Source organism: Chanodichthys erythropterus, chromosome 4, assembly GCF_024489055.1.
Source record: "Chanodichthys erythropterus isolate Z2021 chromosome 4, ASM2448905v1, whole genome shotgun sequence".
NCBI lineage: Eukaryota > Metazoa > Chordata > Actinopteri > Cypriniformes > Xenocyprididae > Chanodichthys > Chanodichthys erythropterus.
Genome location: NC_090224.1, coordinates 26552813 through 26574433, shown reverse-complemented (window position 1 = coordinate 26574433; position 21621 = coordinate 26552813). Strand labels below are relative to the sequence as shown.

General features: G+C 45.7%; 1 protein-coding gene across 4 annotated transcripts in view; it reads right to left on the bottom strand.

Moving 5' to 3' along the window:
- nrxn3b (neurexin 3b) overlaps positions 1-21621 on the bottom strand; it is a 605102-nt gene that overhangs the window by 515566 nt on the left and 67915 nt on the right. Inside the window, exon 4 of one of the 4 annotated variants that reach the window (XM_067384648.1) lies at positions 16422-16441. The exons of 2 other annotated variants lie outside the window; for them this stretch is intronic. In XM_067384648.1, the coding sequence (XP_067240749.1) occupies positions 16422-16441 (20 nt within the window). Of the gene's footprint in view, positions 1-16421; positions 16442-20288; positions 20322-21621 lie in introns of all 4 variants that reach the window. One more of the 4 variants, XM_067384649.1, reaches the window with a different exon arrangement.

Sequence of the window (21621 nt, the reverse complement as noted above, 5' to 3'; positions counted from 1 at the left end):
CTTCCCAGGCTTGGTACAAGAGGTCTTCTTCTTACCCTCTAAGAGAGGTCTGGATGTTGTCCTTCCATCTTTATCTGATGGCATTGGACAGTTTGTTTGTGTTGGGCCACCAAGATCCAATCAAAATGTAGCAAACGTTTGTCCGCTGTTACGGACAGAGAGAGGCCCGGCCATAAACTGGGCCCTAGAATGTGCTGTTCACTACAATGTGTATATGTGCATGGCAATTAAGCAAGCAAACACTTTGAATAGCAACTGTACCCAAAACATACCCAATATAGCCTAATTTTCTTTCTGATGACCATTTATGTTAGTAAATGGTCATAATTTAGTTTTTTGTATGTTTGTTTGTTTGTTTTGCCTTCAGTAAACACAAAGTTGTATGATTTCTGCTATGTCAAATATAAAGTGAAAAAAATACATGTATTTTCAACCTCATCAAGTGAAAAAAATACATATATTTTCAACCTCATCATTACTGGGTGGGCTGAATATTGAAAAGGTATTGTTGATGTGTATATGTGTGTGGTAATGTATTGATGTTGTGGGGTTGTAAAAGATTTAAAAATGTTCCCAGCTTAGTTTTATAAAATTATAAGTTTTAATATTATTTTTCAATTATTATATAGTTTTATTAAATAAATAAACAATAAATGATAAAAAGAAAAAGTTATAGTATGCATAGTACATTGAAATCATTTATCTCAGTTGAGGAAAATTGAATTCCTTATGGTATGATGTTAAATTCATTTTAATATGATATGATGATATTATGATGATATTATGGTGAAATCTATGTCAGATATATCAGTTCTTTTTAAAAATGCACATACCTTAACGCAGCATATGTGTTCTCAAAATATCTCTAGGGCGGAATATATTGTGATTAAACACACCTAAAATGCCATAGAGAGAAAGATTGTGAACTCCACAGGACTGTAGCGTCAGCAGAGGTGTGAGGGAACTGAGATGAGATCAAAGTGTGAGGGTGTTTTTGGAGAGTTCAATTCCCACAGTGTGTTCTTTGTTCTGCAATTGGACCAGAGAACAATAAGTCTGGTATTTGACATGTCTTCACATGTGAAGGTCAACCAGTAGGAACAAAACAAGTCTATAAAAACAGAATAACTATTGAGGAATTCAAAATTGCATGACTTTAGGCACCTAATCATTAAAAAATAAAGTAATATTATGTTGAATATAAATTAAGATTATTCAAGTATGTTTTTAAGATCAAGTATGCAGCAGACACGCATTCTAGAGGGTTTAAAAGCTGAAAAGTAAAGCATTTTATTTATATTAATGTCAGCATGAAACAAAATTTGCAATAGTCTTTTCTTCCCTATTGTGATGTATATACGAGTGAAAGACCTTCTCAAACAAGAAAAAAATGTAGGCCACCAATAAACACTTCATCAGAGATGTCGTTTATGGGGATGGGGTATTTTGATTAGATTACAAGGATTTTGAAAGATTACAAGGGCAAATACATTTAAAAAACAATAATGATGTTCACAGATATATAATTTATAATAAACAGCAATATTCCTTAAAAAAAAAAAAAAAAGAATTGTCCATTTTTATTTCATGGTGACTTTAAAGCAAATACAAATTGTCCACATTGTCTCATTGTCCTTTTCTAAGCAGAATAATTTCTAGTTGCTGTAAGGTATGCATTACCAACATAATTAATGTAGGACAACTCAGCCCTATATGAACAATAACTTTTAATATGTTATGTCTTGTGTCTTAAATTTCCTTTCCAGAAATTCTCACGCAAGTACCAAGCAAAATTTGCTCTTTTGAATAGTTGTGATATGAGTAATTTGATATAACTTTGCACAAAGTTGGTAAGTGTTTTATCAAACCAACTTCATGCCCTAATAGTTTTTAAGGTCTTATGGTTACACAACAGCTGATTGATTATTTATTTATTTTTTCTTCACGGTGCCATACACGGTGCCAGACTGCTACAGTAGGTGCAGTAAGTGCATTACTGTAAACATTTTTTGTTCCTTTTAGCAAACTGGCTACTGGCCTTGCAAACATTATTTGGGCTATTTGCAAGCTTTTTAACTTTATATGTAAATATATTAAAGTTAAAAATGCAGTTGGTAATTCATGTCTTCAGCACTGCAACATACGTAATATTGCCAGAGCCAGTGGTCAATTTGGCCCTGCTTTATGCATTTCTCCCAAAGAAAATGCAGTTCTTGGCCAGAAGATTTGGCTCTGTACCTGCCCCTTAAACTGTCTGGTCTCAAACCAGAAACTGCTAACATCAGAAGGCAGATAGGGTGAGATAATGTCCTCACTGCATAAAGTTTTCAAACTCAGTCTGCCAGAATAATGCAAAACAAAACTAGAAGAGCTCAATTATAATCAATGAAGCTGTCTAAATTAATGACTGATACAGCATGTTGTGGTGCTATACAAGGTTCACATTGACAGCCACTCAGTTCCTATTTTTGTCACACTACACAGCTACTCCTGCCACTTTATTTTCCCTGTCTTTCTGAAATAAACTTATTTTACTTAGACATATCATATGTGTGAATTGCTTGTTATGAATTTATTGTTCTATATATTTCAATACTTAAATTCTGCTGTTAATAATAATAATAACAATACATTTTATTTAATGCACCTTTCAAATCATTCAAGGTCACCATACATTAAGAAGAAGTATCAACAATAACAATATTAAAATAATAAATAACAGTAAATAACAATGCCAATAAACCATAAATAAGGGGAAAGCAACAATTACAAACATGACAGCTATAAAAATAACAAAAACAAAAAGTGCTAGATTTGAGTGCACACAGTAATCATAAAAGATAAGCTATTCTGAATAAATGAGTTCAATCAAAAATGTAAGACCTGTAAGACCTTCATTCATCTTCGGAACACAAATTAAGACATTTTTGATGTAATTCAAGCGGTATATGACTGGTCCATAGACAGCAATATAATCAGCACTTTCAAGATCCAGAAAGGTACTAAAGACATTGTTAAAATTCCAAAGGTGAGGAGAAGCACGGCTAAAGGCCCTATGGCCCGTGGTGGTTAGATGAGCAGAATGTTTGGAGGAGACCCAGTAAAGAGGAACAGAGAGTTTAAGAATGAATGTAAGGCTGTAAGAGATCGGAAAGGTAAGGTGGAGAGAGGTTGAAGAGATTTGTAAGTGAGTAGAAGAATTTTAAATTCAATCTGGAATTTGATAGGAAGCCAATTAAGCTGTTGAAGTGATGGTGTAATATGTTATACAGATGAAGTCCGGGTTATGATATGAGCAGCAGAATTATGAATCAGTTGGAGATTATGAAGATATTTGTGTGGTAAACCGGATAAAAGAGAATCACAGAAGTCAATGCGAGAGGTGACAAGCGAATGAACAAGAATAGCAGAACTGTGCAGGGTGAGAAATGGACAGAGGCAAGCAATATTACGGAGATGAAAATAACAAGACCTGGTTATATTATTAATGTGAGTTTCAAACGAAAGGGTGCTGTCGAAGATTACCCCCAAGTTCCTAACCTGGCGAGAAGGAAAAACAGGAGAACCATCAATGGATAAAGAAAAACTGCAGGACCTAGAGAGAATAGAATTGGTGCCAATAATGAGCACTTTAGTCTTACTACCATTAAGTTCGAGAAAGTTGGCTGTTTATTTCGTGAAGACAGGCAGGAAAGTACATATATTGCTGGAGACCAAAACTGCAAGAAAATAAATCCCTTGTGAGTGGGTTACTGGCATTGTCCACATGATTGTTAAAATCACCCAGTAGAATAATATTAGGTAAGTCACACTTACGATCAGTGATGACTTTCCTTGTTGGAAAGTGAGCGAATGTTGAGAAGTCCAACTCTGAGCTCATTTCCACCCAGCAAAGAGCTAGCCGAACTGGCTACACTAGTAAGCGTGCGCAGGTCAACAGCCTGCTGTGTTTTCCTTGCTGTTTGGGGAGCCAAACTATTTAATCTGGGAATATTATATGGTAGCATAGCAATTTACCTCTTTATTCATCTCACGAGTATGTTTGTCATATCAAATTTTTGCTGGGTCTTAGTTTAATGGATAAACCAGTTTATTAAGCTCTTATCTCACAATATCTGTTCATGTACTAACACACATGTCCTTTCTGATACAGACAGAGCTCACTTGTGTATTATGGATGTTTTCACATTGCGTATCATTTCTGGAGTCACTACAATGGAAATTGACAAAATGTGTGTCTACTTTTAAAAAGAACCAGGCCTTCTAGGAGCAAGGAATCAAACAGTTCCACATGCTTTCCCTTGCTTTCTCAGAGATAAGGGATGAATCATGCAGAGGCAAAGGAAACCGGCTGTGGTGCATCTTGGGAAGACAGAGAGGACAGCCGAGGGTAAACACAGTGATTAATCAAAGCTACAACTGGTTAAAAGCAGATAACCACCTTTTTCCATGAGGGGAGATTTGTTTCTTTTTTCAAACACATCTCATGTTTCTATATTTATTTAAAGCTTTGCATTTATTAAAATGAAAGCTATAATCAACAGTTGACTGCAAACTCTGAGCAAGTCACTGGAGAGCCCTGTGAGTGTACAGAACACAAGCTAACCCATCACTTAGAGAAAGATGAAAAAGGGGACAGAGAAAGGCGAAGACAGATGGAAGGGGTAGCAAAATAGCAAGGAAGAGAAAAAAAAAATGCTAAACAGTTGCTGTATTTCTTCAGAATTAAAGTGCAAACACATCTTCTTCCTATGCAAATGAGGCTGATTATTGATTGAGCCTTATTCACAAAATTCAGTAACCTTTGCTTTGCGCAATTAACTGTTCTATTACTGGTCACAAAAGCTTGTAGTAACGGAGTTCTACTTTAAATAATTTATGTTTTCTATTGATCATGGCAGCAGTAATTCGTGAAATAATCAAATGATGAAAAGGAGCCTATGGTGTAGTTGTATACTTTCATTATTTTAGAGAATCTGGAATCAAAGGGATGCTGTACAGCCCTGCTAAATTATGTCAGATTGTGGTAATCAGTGGCATCCTCCACTGTCCACCAATCAGCAATTAAAATATTTATATATATATATATATATATATATATATATATATATATATATATATATATATATATATATATATATATATATATTGCACTTCGTTGTCACCCAGCCATCTTTAAAAAATGGAGAGTGTGTACCTAGCATTGAAAAAAAAAAAAAAAAAAAAAAAAACCCACACATTTAGAAGGAGAGAACTCTCTGTTACTCTCTGTTTTAATTTTCATTTTAACTCTTGGGTAGAAAGGGGCAACCAGAATCTAAAATCAGTCTGCAAGATGGTAAATTTTCCATGCAGACAGATTCTGCACGATTTCTGAGGCATTTTACCTGATTTGAATAATTCATTTAATGAATCATGTGCAATAATGCAGGCAGTGTGCGCAAATAAATGACGCTATTAGCAGGTGCAATTCATTCTTAGTGGATTTTCCCTTAGAGGTTTAATGATTAGGGAGCAGGAGGAAGTTAGTGGAGAAACAGATGAGAGAGAGAGACAGAGAGAGAGACAGAGAGAGAGAGGGAGGCAGGTAGAGAGGAAGAGAGGGAGAGAGATAGGGAGAGAGAGGAAGGGAGAGAGGAAGGGAGGGGGATGAGAAACCCAGTTCTTTCTGGATAAGGCCAAAAAAGAAAAGAAGAATGATGGAGACTAAATGAAATGCCACTCCGGGTAAGGACAAAAAAGCAAGGCGAGAAAGCAGGTCAGCTGAATTGCTGGGGATGTTCTTGAGTGACTTTGCCCTCAGGTGCAAGTCAGAGTGCTTTCTTTCTTTCTTTTTCTTTCTTTCTTTCTTTCTTTCTTTCTTTCTTTCTTTCTTTCTTTCTTTCTTTCTTTCTTTCTTTCTTTCTTTCTTTCTTTCTTCCTTCCTTCCTTTCTTTCTTTCTTTCTTTCTTTCTTTCTTTCATTAATCTTCACTTTGGCAAACAATCTCACCTATTCAATACAAAATATTTTATAGTTCTACTTTTAAACATGAAACAGTACTCATAATGGATTTAACTTCAATAATGTGGACATTTCGAAATTAAAGAAAATAGCTGATGGGAAATAATGCATGCTGGGACATGTGTAAGATACATAATACCTGAAGAAAGCTATCTATTAGTATTCCTGTTCAAGTGATGAGTGATGGGACATTTTTATATATTTATCTATTTATTTTGCTTCTGCATCGCACTAGGTAGCCCAATCTACAGTAAAGTCTAACTGGCCCAAAATTTCACTTCACATAACTTTAAACATAAAATATTTTCTGATCGGCTGTAATTGACCGTTCGCAAAGACCCTCCTCCTTTAGTTACTGTGCCACGTCAGACAAGCCATGCCGCTCTCACGCCACACATCATGTTCTCACACAGTGAAAAATACATCGCTGAGTAAAGAGAGGACACTGACAATGCGTCGACAGACAAGACAGAGCAGGTTACTTCTGATATGAAACAAAGTCTCAAATGTTGTAATTTTTTAAAGAAATTTAAACAAATACCATATTGTGACTCTTTAATGTGTCGTGACAGAACGCTGTAGTGCCTCAGTTTAAGCGGCTCATGAAGCGATCATCTCTTCCTACTAGTTCATTTATGGCATTAAATAAACATGAATGAACATCAGAAGGAATGTTGTTTCAACAATGGAAGAATGTCAGTACACACCATTTTTCAAGTTCAAGTCCACCAACGTTAATTTACTAAATACCCTGACTGCTTTGTCAGACAAAATGGTGGATTCGGCGTTATGAATGGTTAGATAGCCTGTCAATCAAACTCCTGGCGAAGGGTCAGTTGTGTTCTGTTTTGATTTCACTGTAGGTAGGCAAACTAATTGTTGAAGAAAACATGCTGTCTTTTGCTTTTTAGGCTGTAAGAGTATAACAGAGAGATATTCAGAGAAAAGAAAGATAAATGACCTTTAACTTCTAACTTCTAATCTTGACAAATGCCTATACAGTGAAAAGTTACAGTACTCTATCCATTTTATATAATACAGAGATTTTGTAACATAAAAACATTGTTTCAGTCAGAAATGTCATAGCCGGGATCATACTAATAATAATGATAATAATTATGGAAATAACAATCTACTCATCACTTTCTTTAATTTTTCCATTCCTTGCTCTCCACTTCCACACTTCACTTCACAGCTCGTGGAGGGTTCAGCATGCCTCATTTAATGACATTAATTAATTCCCACTCTCTTTCTTTAATGAGCCAAATCAGTCATGAGCCAAATGAAGAAAAAAAAAAGTTAGCAAGTAGCTTCTTCTTAATGTCACCAGATAGGACAGAATGTTTCAAAACGTGCTTTGCCGAATAAGAGACACCAGCAGAAGTCATCAAGCAGAATGTGAATCTATTGTTCACTTATCATTTGCTCAATGCTGCTTAGACAAAAGTGTGCACTCGTTAGTTAAGCTTATTAAGTTAAGCATTAGCATATGCTAATTTGAGGCTGTACTCTCAGATAATGTGGCAGTTCAACTTTATGTACACTATAACCCTTTTGTTTGAGTTAGAAGAACTGTAGTCTTGCACAGAGATCATTTAAAAAGTAAAGTCCACATTGCAGACTATTATGGCCTACATAAAGGGGAAGTGTGTTAATTAAATAACTAATAATAATAATAATAATAATAATATTTTTAAATAAATAATAATATGCAGAGAGAGGTATAAGGCATTCATAGGTTTCATTTCACAGAAAAGTGTGAACACGGTAGCTCCATGGTGTTTTCAAAACAGTATTTCCAGTGTTTGTTTGAGCCTCCCAAACAAACTAGCACAACATTAGCTAATGAATTGCTAAATGTAATTCTCCGTTTAGTAGAAAGCTAGGTTAGGAAACAAGCTAGAGCATGAAATGCAAATGCCAAGTTCTGTCATAAAACTCTAGATGGCGCAAGCTGATAGGACCTTAACTCAATCTGCAAGCAATCACAACATTCTTTATAGGACACAGTTGATCAATTCCTTCTGCATCAGCAGCCAATGAGCTTGCTTCTCAACTACTAAATACCTGGTCAGCGTTTGCTGTAGCAATTTGCAGCACACTTTCAGAAAACCTCCACCTCCCCCAACTCCACCTGTATAGATACATACAGGCAATAACAGCAGCAGTGTAGCAGATCTATTTCACCAAGACCATATACATTAACATGGTCATATCCATTACCATGCCAAACATTTAGAGAGTTGTCCTGACAGAATTGATAACAATAATAGTAATAATAATAATTAAAGCTGCAAGCAGTGTTGAAAGGGCTGTTGCACCCAGGCTCATCGCCACCTGGTGGCCTTAGGAAAACAGGGAATAGTAGGCGTGAAGTTTGGAGCAGATTGGACATTGTACACCTGAGTCACAACAACGTCTCAGTTACAAAGGTAACCCTCGTTCCCTGAAGGAGGGAACGGAGACGTACGTCGGACAGACCGACGAATAGGAATAGGAATCTATCCAGAGAGGCCAATCTACTTCGAGTGTACATTGGCATGCAATCATCTGCATCAGCTGCTCAACTCGCAGCGCGGGTATATAATGAGCAGCAGGTGCGTTGCATCTTCAGGTTTTCGCTGAGGAGCTGAGCCAAGCAGGCGGCAGCACAGCAGGATAACAACTGTGGCGACGGGACGTACGTCTCCGTTCCCTCCTTCAGGGAACGAGGGTTACCTTTGTAACCGAGACGTTCCCATTCAGTCGGTCACGTTCGACGTACGTCGGACAGACCGACGAATAGGAATCCCTACCAAAGCGCCACAGGAGCTGCCCTCCTCCAGCGCTCTGTTGTAAGCCACCTGAACCCCCTTGCCTGCGGACGGTGGGACAGGGCTAACACACAGAGAGGGTCGATCACTGTTGTTCCAAAACCCATTCAGTGAGACTATTGGATAACGCTGGGAAAGCGTAACCTTCGTTTGAAGGAACGCTGCGGAAGCCACATCCTTCCCCGAAGGAGTTATGTGGAGAAGTACATATGGACTAACCCTGTAGGGATGCAACGGAGTATAGGCCTGGCGCCGGACGCTCCGCCACGTCGGCTGCCGATGGGTAACCGGAGGACTCAAGAGGGTCTGCCCGTAGGGTCTCTCTGGAGCAAGAAGCGCACGCAGCGCAGCAAGCCGACACTAAGCCGGGGCCTCTCCGTGTCTCTGACCTGAGGCGAGAACACGGGAGGAGACTGGCTCGACACGAAGGCTATAGTATCTAGCGAACGTGTTGGGTGTCGCCCAGCCCGCAGCCCTACAAATGTCTGTTAGCGAGGCGCCACGAGCCAGCGCCCAGGAGGATGCTACACCTCTCGTGGAGTGAGCATGCAACCTGAGAGGGCAGGGCACGCCCTGAGCTTAGTAAACCAGGGCGATGGCATCCACTATCCAGTGGGCCATCCTCTGCTTGGAGACAGCCTTTCCCTTCTGCTGGCCTCCATAACAGACAAAGAGCTGGTCTGAGGTCCTGAAGCTTCGAGTTCTATCTACTTACAGTCGCAAGGCGCGGACTGGACAGAGCAAAGCCAGGGCTGGGTCTGCCTCCTCCGAGGGCAGCACTTGCAGGCTCACCACCTGGTCCCTGAAGGGAGTGGTAGGAACCTTGGGCACATAGCCAGGCCGGGGTCTTAGTACCACGTGGCTATCACCCGGCCCGAACTCCAGGCACGATTCGTCGACCGAAAATGACTGCAGGTCCCCTACCCTCTTGATGGAGGCCAATGCCACCAGCAGCAAAGTCTTCATAGACAGAATCTTTAAGTCTGCTGACAGCAAAGGCTCAAAGGGAGCAATCTGAAGTGCTCTCAGCACCAGAGCGAGGTCCCAAGAGGGTATGGAGGGGGGACGAGGAGGATTTAACCATCTCGCCCCCCTAAGGAACCTGACGACCAGGTCGTGCTGACCAACAGATTTGCCATCTATGTAGTCGTGGTAAGCGGAGATAGCAGCAGAATGGACTTTGAGGGTGGAGGGGGACAGCCTACGCTCCAACCCTTGCTGCAAGAAGGAAAGCACGACACCAATCAAGCATCTTCGGGGGTCTTCTCGGCAAGAAGAGCACCACTCGACGAACAGGTTCCACTTCGAGGCGTAAGCACGTCTCGTAGACAGTGCGCGAGCCGAAGTGATGGTGTTAAGTACCTCGGGGGGTAAGTCAACTAGAACCTCCGCGTCCCGTCCAGGGACCAGACATGGAGTTTCCAGAGGTCTGGACGTGGGTGCCAAAGAGTGCCCCGTCTCTGAGAAAGAAGGTCCTTCCTCAGAGGAATGGGCCAGGGAGGGGCTGTCACGAGGAGTGAGAGTTCTGGGAACCAGGTCCGGTTGGGCCAGTAAGGCGCAATCAGCAAGACCTGCTCCTCGTCCTCCCTGACTTTGCACAGAGTCTGTGCAAGTAGGCTCACTGGGGGAAACGCATATTCGCGCAGGCCCCGGGGCCAGCTGTGTGCCAGTGCGTCTGTCCCGAGTGTTCCCCCGGTAAGAGAGTAAAACAACTGGCAGTGGGAGGTTTCTGGAGGGGTGGAGTCGCCATTCTCCTGGCAGCACAGCTCGTGATAGCTCGTCTGCCACACGGTTGAGCACACCGGGGACATGAATGGCGCGAAGCGACCTCAGAAGCTTCCGACTCCACAGGAGGAGATGGCGGGCGAGTTGCGACATGCGACGGGAGCGTAGACCACCTTGACGGTTGATGTACGCAACGGTCGCAGTGTTGTCCGTACGGACCAGTACATGCTTGCCCCGTAGCAGGCCTTTTAGGCGGCTCAGAGCAAGGCGTACTGCCAGCAACTCGAGGCAGTTGATGTGCCAATGCAGATGGGGTCCCGTCCAAACCCCTGACACTGCATGCCCGTTGTACATGGCACCCCAGCCAGTGGCAGAAGCATCTGTGAACACCACAGCATGCCGGGACACCTGTTCTAGGGGCACTCCTGCCCGAAGAAACAAGGGGTCCGACCACGGACTGAAGGTTCGGCGGCACTCCTGAGTGATTGGCACCCGGAGTCCGGAGTGATTGGAGTCTAGACCGCAACTCCGCGTCGGTCATCTTCCCACAATGGTTACATGACTCGTCCACAAACGCCGCCTCAGCGTGCCTTAAGCCCAAGCACGCGATACAGCGTTGGTGACCATCCCGTGGCGCCAGGTAACGACCGCATCCAGCAGCACACAAGTAGAACGACATCTTTAAAAAGACGCAAACTACTCGTGTAAGCTCTTTCAGGGACTAACTCTCTCAGTGCCGAAGCACGCAGGGGAAAGCCTGTCGTGTGCACTCTCCTTGCAGACGCTGCTCTTACCAGCTGTAAGAACAGCTTTTTAGCGCTCTTAAAGCGCACCCTTACCAGCCGTGAAAACGGCCTTCACGCTGATACACAGCTTCTTTTTTGCTCAAATGAAAAAATGCAAAAAACGAAAGCAAAGAAGAAAAAAACGGCCCCGCTGCTGTGCTGTTCCTCCTGCACCGGACGAGAAGAGCAGTCAGAGAGAGAGCTGGCTCGTTGAAGTCTCTCGCTCGTAGAAACCACCGTGTTTGCTCAGTAGTTCGGCTCCGAAGCGAAAAGCTGAAGATGCAGCGCACCTGCTGCTCATTATATACCCGCGCTGTGAGGTGAGCAGCTGATGCAGATGATTGCATGCCAATGTGCATTGGCTCGTTTAGTTACACTCGAAGTAGATTAGCCTCTCTGGCGAGATTCCTATTCCTATTCGTCGGTCTGTCTGACGTACGTCGAACGTGACCGACTGAATGGGAACTTCCTGTTTTGTGGCGTTAATCGCATACTTTAGCACTTAGCAAAGTGTTGCATGATTTAATGTGTTTCTAGCATGTTTGGTACTTTCGTGGCATACTTAAATGTGTTTCCGAGGGTGAATTAGAGTGTAAAGAATGCCATGTAGATGTCTTCAGGCCAGGACTCTAATAAAACGTGAAGTTTGGGGCAGATCGGACATTGCATCCCAGAGTTACAACAACTTCCTGTTTCATGGCGAAACATCAAACTTTGCCAGGCTGCCACGGACATGCCCTTCAGTAAAAACTCAAGATCTTCACAAAGGTATTGGGCTGTCACACGTGTCTACCGAATTTTATACATGTACGTGAAATGTAGAGCGAGGGGTACTTTGTTGAAATTTTTAAGATGGCGCTATCAAGCTATTTTGCTAATTCTAAAACCCATATCAGACATAAATTTTCACCACCTCTGATGTGTGTGCAAAGTTTCATGAGTTTGAGCATGTTTCAAAGTTTTTGCGCATGTTTAGGCCCTCAAAAATGCGGATTCCAATTTGAAGAAGTGGAGCAATTCCAATAGGGTCCTCGCACCACAGGTGCTGGGTGGGGTTGATCGAGAGAGCTGCATCTGTGTTGAGTTATCTATGCAGTAGATCTAGTTCTCCCTGCAGAAAACACAGTGATGTCAATGCTACCCCAAAGCAGGCCTAACACTGACCCGTATAACCCCAGTGGGAATGAGCAAGCCAGCATGGAAAACTGGCAACATTCAAACCACAAACATGTAATGCCTCATTATTCACATAAAGGAGCCTAAACTCATGTTTTCTTGAACATCCTGCTGAAAACTGCCCCATGCACAGTGAACTCACTATTTTTGGAACAAAAGAGATGTATCACACAGTTCAACCATGCTGAAAAGACCAGTTTTTACCAGTATGAATTTCCCTGCTGGCCCAGAAAGGTTTATAGTGCCTGTCTAGCTTTTGAACCAGCACATTGCCAGTAAAAGTTAGGTAGGTTAGGTACTTAGATAGTTCACTAAAAAATGAAAATTACGTGATAAATTACTCACCCTCATGTTGTTTTAAAATTGTATGTTTTTCTTTCTTCTGTGGAACACAAAAGAAGATATTTTGAAGAATAGTGGTAACCAAATCATTTTGGTTAAAACCGACTTCCATTGTATCAACAAAAAGAGAAAGAAAAAAAACACACAAAAAAACAGACATTTCTCAAAATATCTTTTTTTATGTTCTACAGAGGAAAGAAAGTCATGCGATTTTGAAACAGCACAAGGGTGAGTAAACGATGACAGATTTTTTCATTTTTGGAACTATCCCTTTAAAGGGCACCTATTATGCAAAATTCACTTTTACATGGTGTTTGACCATAAATGTGTGTTGGCAGTGTGTGAGCAAAACCACCCTAGAATGAGAAAAATCAGTGTTCCCTTTCGATACTTCACTCGTACTGCGTATGGGGAAAGGTCTCCTTTTTCCCCATTACTGAAGCCTTTTTCAATAACGCAGTGTAACTGCATCGTCATTGGTTCACTCATAGACAAGTTGTTGAACCAATGACGGCGCGGCATAGCCGCTCGGCCTATGGCGACAAAGCCCGCGAATATTCCCGCCGAAATGGGCGGGGTAGCTATATAAGCAGGCGCGTCGCCATAGGATTTCAGGTCATTCGACTGAAGCGACGACACTGAAGCCGCAGCCTCGTGGCACGGCATGTAACGCAGTACTCGTTCCGTATCTCAGGGAACCGAGGTTACGTTAGTAACCGAGTACGTTCCCTTTCGATACTTCACTCGTACTGCGTATGGGGAACGAATTCAACCGCGCCGTGCCACGGCAGGGAACGACTGGTCTTGTCTTGGACACCGCGAGGGAACCAGAGGACAAGTGAGAAGGCTGGAGCCGTCGAACCCTTGTTACACTACCAAAAGGGGAGTTAACTCCCAGAGTGGCATGAAGCGGAGCTCAATAGAGGCCGCTGGATCATACCGAGATGACCGAGCTTGTAAGGTCGGGACATCCAAATGATAAAATCTGACAAAAGTGGACGGCGAGGACCAGCCGGCTGCCTCACAGATGTCTTTAATCAAAACTCCACTAGACCAGGCCCAAGAGGAAGCCATTCCTCTAGTGGAGTGGGCTCTAACTCCTATGGGGCAGTTGAGGCCCATAGAGGAGTAACAAAGAGTGATAGCATCGACTATCCGACACGCAAGACGTTGCTTTGAGACTGAAGACCCTTTGGTGCAGCCACCAAAGCAGATAAAGAGCTGATCGGATTGCCGGAAAGGCTGTGATCGCTCAACGTAGGTCCTTAATGCCCTGACGGGGCAGTGCAATTCCAGCTCTCGCTTGTCCGACGAGGGAGGAAGCACTGAGAGGGAAATGACCTGTGCTCTGAATGGAGTCAAGACCACCTTAGGGACGAATCCATGCCTAGGTTTCAAAACGACTTTGGAGTCGTTGGGCCCGAACTCAAGGCATGCAGGGCTCACGGAGAGGGCCTGCAAGTCACCAACTCGCTTAACCGATGCTAGTGCAAGTAGCAGAGCGGTTTTGAGCATCAGGGGCCTGAGGTCAGCTGAACGCAGTGGCTCAAAGGGAGGCCCTTTAAGAGCTCTGAGGACCAAAGAGAGGTCCCAGGTGGGAACAGTGAGAGGACGAGGAGGATTTAATCGCCTAGAACCTCTCAAGAAACGCACCAGGAGGTTGTTTCGTCCCACTGACTGGCCAGCAATAGGCACGTGAAACGCTGCAATGGCTGCTATGTAAACTTTGAGCGTTGAAGGTGTGCGACCCAGACCCAAACGCTCCTGGAGAAAAGACAGTATCGGAGATACGTCACACTCCACTGGGTCTATGTTGCGTGTAGAACACCAGTCAACAAAGACCGACCATTTCTGGGCGTAGATGCGTCTCGTGGACGGAGCTCTCGCCTGAGAAATGGTATTCAGCACGTCCCTGGGGAGGTTAGCAGGCTCCCGTCGAGGGACCAGAGGTGCAGAGCCCAGAGTTCTGGCTGGGGATGCCAAATCGCCCTGTTCGCCTGAGAGAGGAGGTTTTCGTGGAAAGCCTGAACAGCTCTGAGGACCAAACTTGGCTCCTCTAGAGCAGGGCCACCAGGAGGACTATGTGCTTGTCTTCCCTGATTCATCTGATGATCTGCAAGATCAGAGCAATCGGGGGAAAAGCGTAAAGGAGGGTGCTGGGACAGATGTGAGCCAGCGCAATGTCCTCCTTCGAGAAATAAATTGGGCAGTGAGAGTTGTCTTCTGAGGCGAAGAGGTCTACCTCTGCCTTCCCGAAGAACTCCCAGATCGTGAGAACCATCTGGGGGTGGAGCATCCACTCGTCTGAGGGGACATTGCTCCGGGATAGCATATCTGCTCCCAAGTTTGTTCTCCCGGTTGTGTGAGTCACTCCGAGCGACTGAAACCTTGGTAATGCCCATTCCAGAAGACGCTTCGCCAGAGCGCATAAGCGGCTGGACGAAAGACCACCCTGGCGATTTATGTATTGTCGTGCTGTCCAACTGGACTTAAGACGTTGCGTCCCGTCAGGTGTGTCTAAAAGGCGCAAAGGGCTTGAATCACTGCCAACATTGAGGCAGTTGATGTGCAGATGGCTTCTTCATGAGACCACGAGCCGAAGGCCGGTCTGCCCTTGCAAAGAGCACCCCAACCTGTGTTGGGTGCATCTGTTGAGAGCACCGTTCTTCTGAACACCGCCTATAGGGGTACACCTTGACTGAACCATACAGGGTTCATCCAGGGTTTCAGAGCTGTCTAACAGGCCTGATTGACCCCGAAACGCAGGCGGCCGTGCCGCCAGGCGTGAGGAGGGACCCGGAACTTCAACCAGTATTGCAAAGGCTGCATCCGTAAGAAGGCCGAGCTGCAGAACCGGGAAGGCGGAAGCCATCAGCCCTAGCATCCTCTGGAAGTACTTCAGAGGGAGATAAGCTCTGTTCCTGACCAATGCCGCGAGCTGCTGAATGGCCAGAGCGTGCTCTGGCGATACTACAGCCGTCATACGGGCTGAGTCGAAGACTGCACCCAGGAACATTATACGTTAGCTGGGGAGCAGTGAGCTCTTGGCAAAGTTGACCCTGAGACCCAGACACTCCATGTGGCTGAGTAGCACGGATCTGTGATGCTCCAGCTCAGCTTGTGACTGGGCTAGGATGAGCCAGTCGTCGAGAAAATTGAGAACCCGGATTCCCAACTGTCTCAGTGGGGAAAGCGCCACGTTCATGCACTTGGTAAAAGTGCGAGGAGCTAGGGACAGCCCGAATGGAAGGACCATATATTGGCAAGCCACGCCTTCGAATGCGAATCTCAAGAATCGCCTGAGATGGGGGGCTATCTGGATGTGAAAGTATGCATTTTTCAGGTCCAGCAAGCAGAACCAGTCCCCGGGGCAAACCTGCGCGAGGATCTGTTTCAGCGTTAACATCTTGAACTTCCATCTCATGAGGGAAAGGTTCAGGAGTCTGAGGTCTAAGATGGATCTAAGACCGCCATCACTCTAGGGAATGAGGAAGTAATGGCTGTAAATCGCTCTCTGAGGGGAGACCATTTCTATAGGCCCCTTCTCGAACAGAGACATCACTTCGGCTCGGAGGACGTGAGCGTCGTCCGTGTTCACTGAAGTGGGAAGCACCCCGCAAAAACGCAGGGGTCTGCGAGCAAACTGGAGCGAATAGCCTTGAGATATTATGCCCAGAACCCCCTTGATACTCCGGGGATGGCCTGCCAGGCCCTCGTGACAAGGGGTTGAATGGTGCCGGTTGGCGGGCCGCTGGAAGGGGGGCCTGCATACCGGCTAGTTTTTAGAAATGCTCATGCATCCTCATGAACGTGGCTTGCGGGGTGAAACCGGCAAACGACACGCTGAGAAACTCAGTAAACAGATATATGCTTCTTGGAAAAATATACATGTGTCCCACCTGAGTCAGGGGAGAGCATCAAGATATATTCCACAGAGCGGTGTCAGAAGTGAGACCGCTCTACCTCAATGAACATGGCTTGCAGGGCAGAGCCAGCAAGTCACATGAACAGAGGTCCAGCATAATGAGCATGTTAGTTCCACCAAGCACAAGTGAGCACTGAGCTCGCTTTCAGTGAGCGCATACATCCTCATGAACGTGGCTTGCAGGGGCAGGGCCGGCAAACGACACGCAGAGAGACTGGAATAATATGCTACATCAACTGATATGCTGGATATAAATAACATAGGTCTCACCTAAGACAGGTGAGAGAGAAAAATATACATGTGTCCCACCTGAGTCGGGGAGAGCATCAAGATATATTCCACAGAGCGGTGTCGGAAGTGAGACCGCTCTACCTCAATGAACATGGCTTGCAGGGCAGAGCCAGCAAGTCACATGAACAGAGGTCCAGCATAATGAGCATGTTAGTTCCACCAAGCACAAGTGAGCATTGAGCTCGCTTTCAGTGAGTGCATACATCCTCATGAACGTGGCTTGCAGGGGCAGGGCCAGCAAACGACACGCAGAGAGACTGGAATAATATGCTACATCAACTGATATGCTGAATATAAATAACATAGGTCTCACCTAAGACAGGTGAGAGTGTCGTTATATTTCTCAAAGGACGCTTGCAGGGCAGATATACACACATATATATATATATATATATATAACATATGTCTCACCCGAGACAGGGGGAGAGCGACATGTTATATTTCTCAATGAAGCGGCTTCCGGGGCAGAACCGCCAAGCAACGCATAGAAAAACTCAGCACAAACAGCAGAATCAGCTCCATTAATACAGTATAAAAACATGTTTCTCGCCCGAGTCGGGGGAGAAGGTCACGTTATATTTCTCAATCGATGCGGCTTGCGGGGCGGAACCGGCGAGCGACGCGCATTGAGATAAGGAAATATACACTCACACAAATAGAAAATGTATCATGAGTCTCGCCTAAGTCAAGAGCATCATGTCAAATTCAGCTGAGAGATTGTTAACTACTGCAAAAATCTGCTATATAAACTGAATGTTTATAACATGGGAGTCACCCAAGAGGGGGAAAAGTGACATGTTATATTTCTCAATAAACGCGGCTCGCGGGCAGAACCGGCGAACAACGCATAGAGAAGACTCAGTGCAAACAGCAGGATGCTCCATTAAATTAAGCATATAACATGTTTCTCACCCAAGCTAGGGAAGAAAGACATGTCATATATCTGGATTAACACGGCTCGCGGGGGAGGGACCGGCGAGCGACGCACATAGGGAGAAATAAACTCACTCAGATAGAAAATGTATCACGAGTCTCGCCTAAGTCAGGGGAGAGCATCATGTCAAATTCAGCTGAGAGAGCGAGAGCTCGCATCCTCAACGAGCGCGGTTTGCGGGGGAGGACCCGGCAAATAACGCGTTCGGAGACGGCATTTGAAGCAAACGCCAGCGAGAAAGTAGAAAAATAAGCTCTGTACTCACCTGACGGAAGACGGCAGGGAATAAGCTGAATGCTCTCAGATGCTGAAGGCGGCACGAGGGCGGCGCGGTGAACAGCTGCTAGAGAACGAAGATCCGCGGAGCGATTGGCTCTGCATGTGCCACAGTTGTGGCGCGGCATTGTAGGCAACGCCGCCGCCGTGAAAACGGCGATTGTAGCTCTTTTAGAGCAGCGAGAGCCGCTGGGAAAGCTCTTTTAGAAAGCGACGTGGGAAAAGCTCTTTGAACGGCGCCGGATGGCGGCAGGAGACGCGCTGAGAGGCGGCCGGAAGCGGGAAGCGGGCGGCTCGAGAGCGGCGCTCGAATCGGCAGTCCGCTGCGGGAGCCTCTTCAACGGCGGCGAGAACTTCTCCCAGGCGAGCTTCTTCCAGGCGGCGAAGGCTTCAGCCGGAGATCAGCGAAGAGTGATATGAAGTCGTCGCTGAAGGAGAGAGAACTGAAATCCTATGGCGACGCGCCTGCTTATATAGCTACCCCGCCCATTTCGGCGGGAATATTCGCGGGCTTTGTCGCCATAGGCCGAGCGGCTATGCCGCGCCGTCATTGGTTCAACAACTTGTCTATGAGTGAACCAATGACGATGCAGTTACACTGCGTTATTGAAAAAGGCTTCAGTAACGGGGAAAAAGGAGACCTTTCCCCATACGCAGTACTCGTTCCGTATCTCAGGGAACCGAGGTTACGTTAGTAACCGAGTACGTTTTTTTTACAATCTCAATAATTCATAAGCACTGTCTCAGAACGCCCTGTTCTAAGATTGCTCTCACTGTGACGTAGAATTGCGCTAAGCCCCACCCACGTGGTTTGATTGAAAATCTGGTTTTGGCATAGACCCCGCCCTCGGTGATCTGTCAACCATCCTCCAATGTTTCAACGACAGCCGGTAATGTCTCCTAAGAAACATAAGTGTTCTGTTGTGGGATGTAATAATGAACACAGTAGTTTTTACAACGGAGTGGATGGATTTTATTTACGAAGAAAAGGCGCCACTCAAAATTCCAAAATACGTTTATGTTTGCGCGAATCATTTTTTGACTGACTGTTTTGAGAACGAGGGTCAATTCAAAGCAGGTCTTGCTTCAAAGTTAATCCTCAAGTGTGGATCGTTGCCTACTGTTGGCGATCCAACGTCACCTCCAGAAGAAGTAAGTGTATTTAATGTTCCCTTTCGTGGGAACTATCGACGCTACGTCAATGACGTGATGGGAATCCTCTGCATTTTTGTGTTCGTGAAGCACTATTGTATCCAACCAATGAGAGAACGTGACGTCAGAGGCGGGCGACGTCGCGGACCGGAACCTATAAAGCATGCCCAGAAACAAAGAACGCTAGCTTCTGTTGTCTTCAGTAAGCGCTATTTGTATCTTGTCTGTCTTATTTATTGTTGTCTGTCTACCATCTCGCCAGAAAGTGATCTCTTTGTCTGAGGACAAGAGTTTCCAAACAAGTGAAATAAGCATAGACATATATATATATAAAATGACGGAGAAAGGCCAGCATTTCACTAAGTGTGCACCTCCTTGTCCGCGATTCATCGTGGAGGGAGATACACACGAGATGTGTGTGAAATGCCTGGGAGTTGAGCACGCACAGGCAGCTCTTGAGGGGGCTGTCTGTGTGCACTGTGAGCGGCTCACTCTCAGGGCGCTGCGCTCACGCCGGGCGCTCTTTGAGGAGGGCGCCGCGGCGAGTGTTCCCCGCGGGTCTGGTCCCGCTGCTGCCGAGGCACAGCGAAGGCTGCACTCGTGGGGTTCACAGATGGATCTAGCAGAGGGGGGAGAGACGGGCTCTGCCTTATCGCTTCCCTTACCTGCTAGATCTAGTGTCTCTCCTTTGGTGGTGGAAGCACGCGCTGCGGTTTCTTCCCCGCAAAGGGAGGCACCGACACTGAATATATCTTCCTCCGAGGAGGTTGATGTTGAAGGTGTCGAGGGTGGTGATGAGGGACCGTCATCCTCATCTCCAGCCCATGAGGAGCTTATGGAGGTAGTGACCCGGGCAGTAGAAAAACTGAAAATAAGCTGGCCCGCGGAGGAGAGCGTTCCTAAAATAAAAAGCAAGTTAGATGAACGCTTCCTCCCAGATAGGTCACTACCCCAGCGTCGGGGACTGCCGTTCTTTCCCGACCTCCACACCGAGGTGTCGAGGTCGTGGAATAGACCCGTACAGTACCGTGTCTTCAGCCCACAAACGACAATGTATAGTAATATTACGGGGCTGAAGCAACACGGTTATGGGGCGATGCCTCGGGTTGAGGAGACGCTTGCGAGCTATCTCTCGCCCGAGTCTGCATCGTCCCTGAAATCCCCGACGTTGCCCACCAAACCACTAAAACAAACATCGAGTTTGGTGGGCAAGGCTTATTCGGCAGCGGGTCAGGCTGCGGCATGTCTGCACACAATGTCTATACTGCAGGCATACCAAGCTGATCTGCTGGGGGAGATTGAGGAGTCTGGGGAAGCGACTTTTGATACAATTCAGGAGTTGAGAAAAGCCGCAGATTTAGCTCTCCGTGCCACCAAGGAGACGGCCAAGTCAGTAGGCCGTTCTATGGCAGCCATGGTGGCCACGGAGAGACATCTGTGGCTCAATCTCGCAGATATTAAGGATAAAGACAAACATATCCTTATGGATGCGCCGCTTTCCTCCGAGGGCCTGTTCGGTGACGCAGTTGCTACTGTCGTCGACAGGTTCGAGGAGGCGAAAAAACAGAAAGCGGCGTTCCAAAGATTCCTTCCCCGGAAATCTCATCCCCCTGAGGCTGCTGGGCGGGAGCAGCCTCAGCCGATAGCCGGCTCCTCGGGATACAGGTCCCAGCAGAAAGCTAGTGTGGCCGCCCGTGCTCCCCCGCGGAAAGCTTGGGGACCGGTGCGCGCTGTACAGCAGAAGCCTTCTGGGGGTAGGGCGGATCTGAGGACCGTCATTATTTCCCGGAAGGCTTCCCAAAAGAAATCCTGACGGTCATGGGTCAGGGTTTCTGAGGGCAGTCCCCTCCGAAGGGGTTCGACAATTAACATCTATCGTTCCCCATCGGTGCCCTCAGGGGGCTGTTCTGCCAACCCTGCCACCCAGTGTGCGACAGGGCGCAGCAGTCCCCGTCGATCCTTCGAGGAGGGTCGGCCAGCACATGATTCGCTTATCTACCGGTGCGCCGTGCCAGATAAACGAGCCAAGTGCTCAAAAAACACCAGAGACCAGTCTCGAGAGGCTGGTTCCCTTAGTAGAATTTTTGGGGGAATGGAAACTTCTTCCGAATATTTCGAAATGGGTGCTGCTCATGGTAGAACAGGGTTACAGAATTCAGTTCGGTTCTCTTCCGCCCAGGTTCAGTGGAGTGATTCACA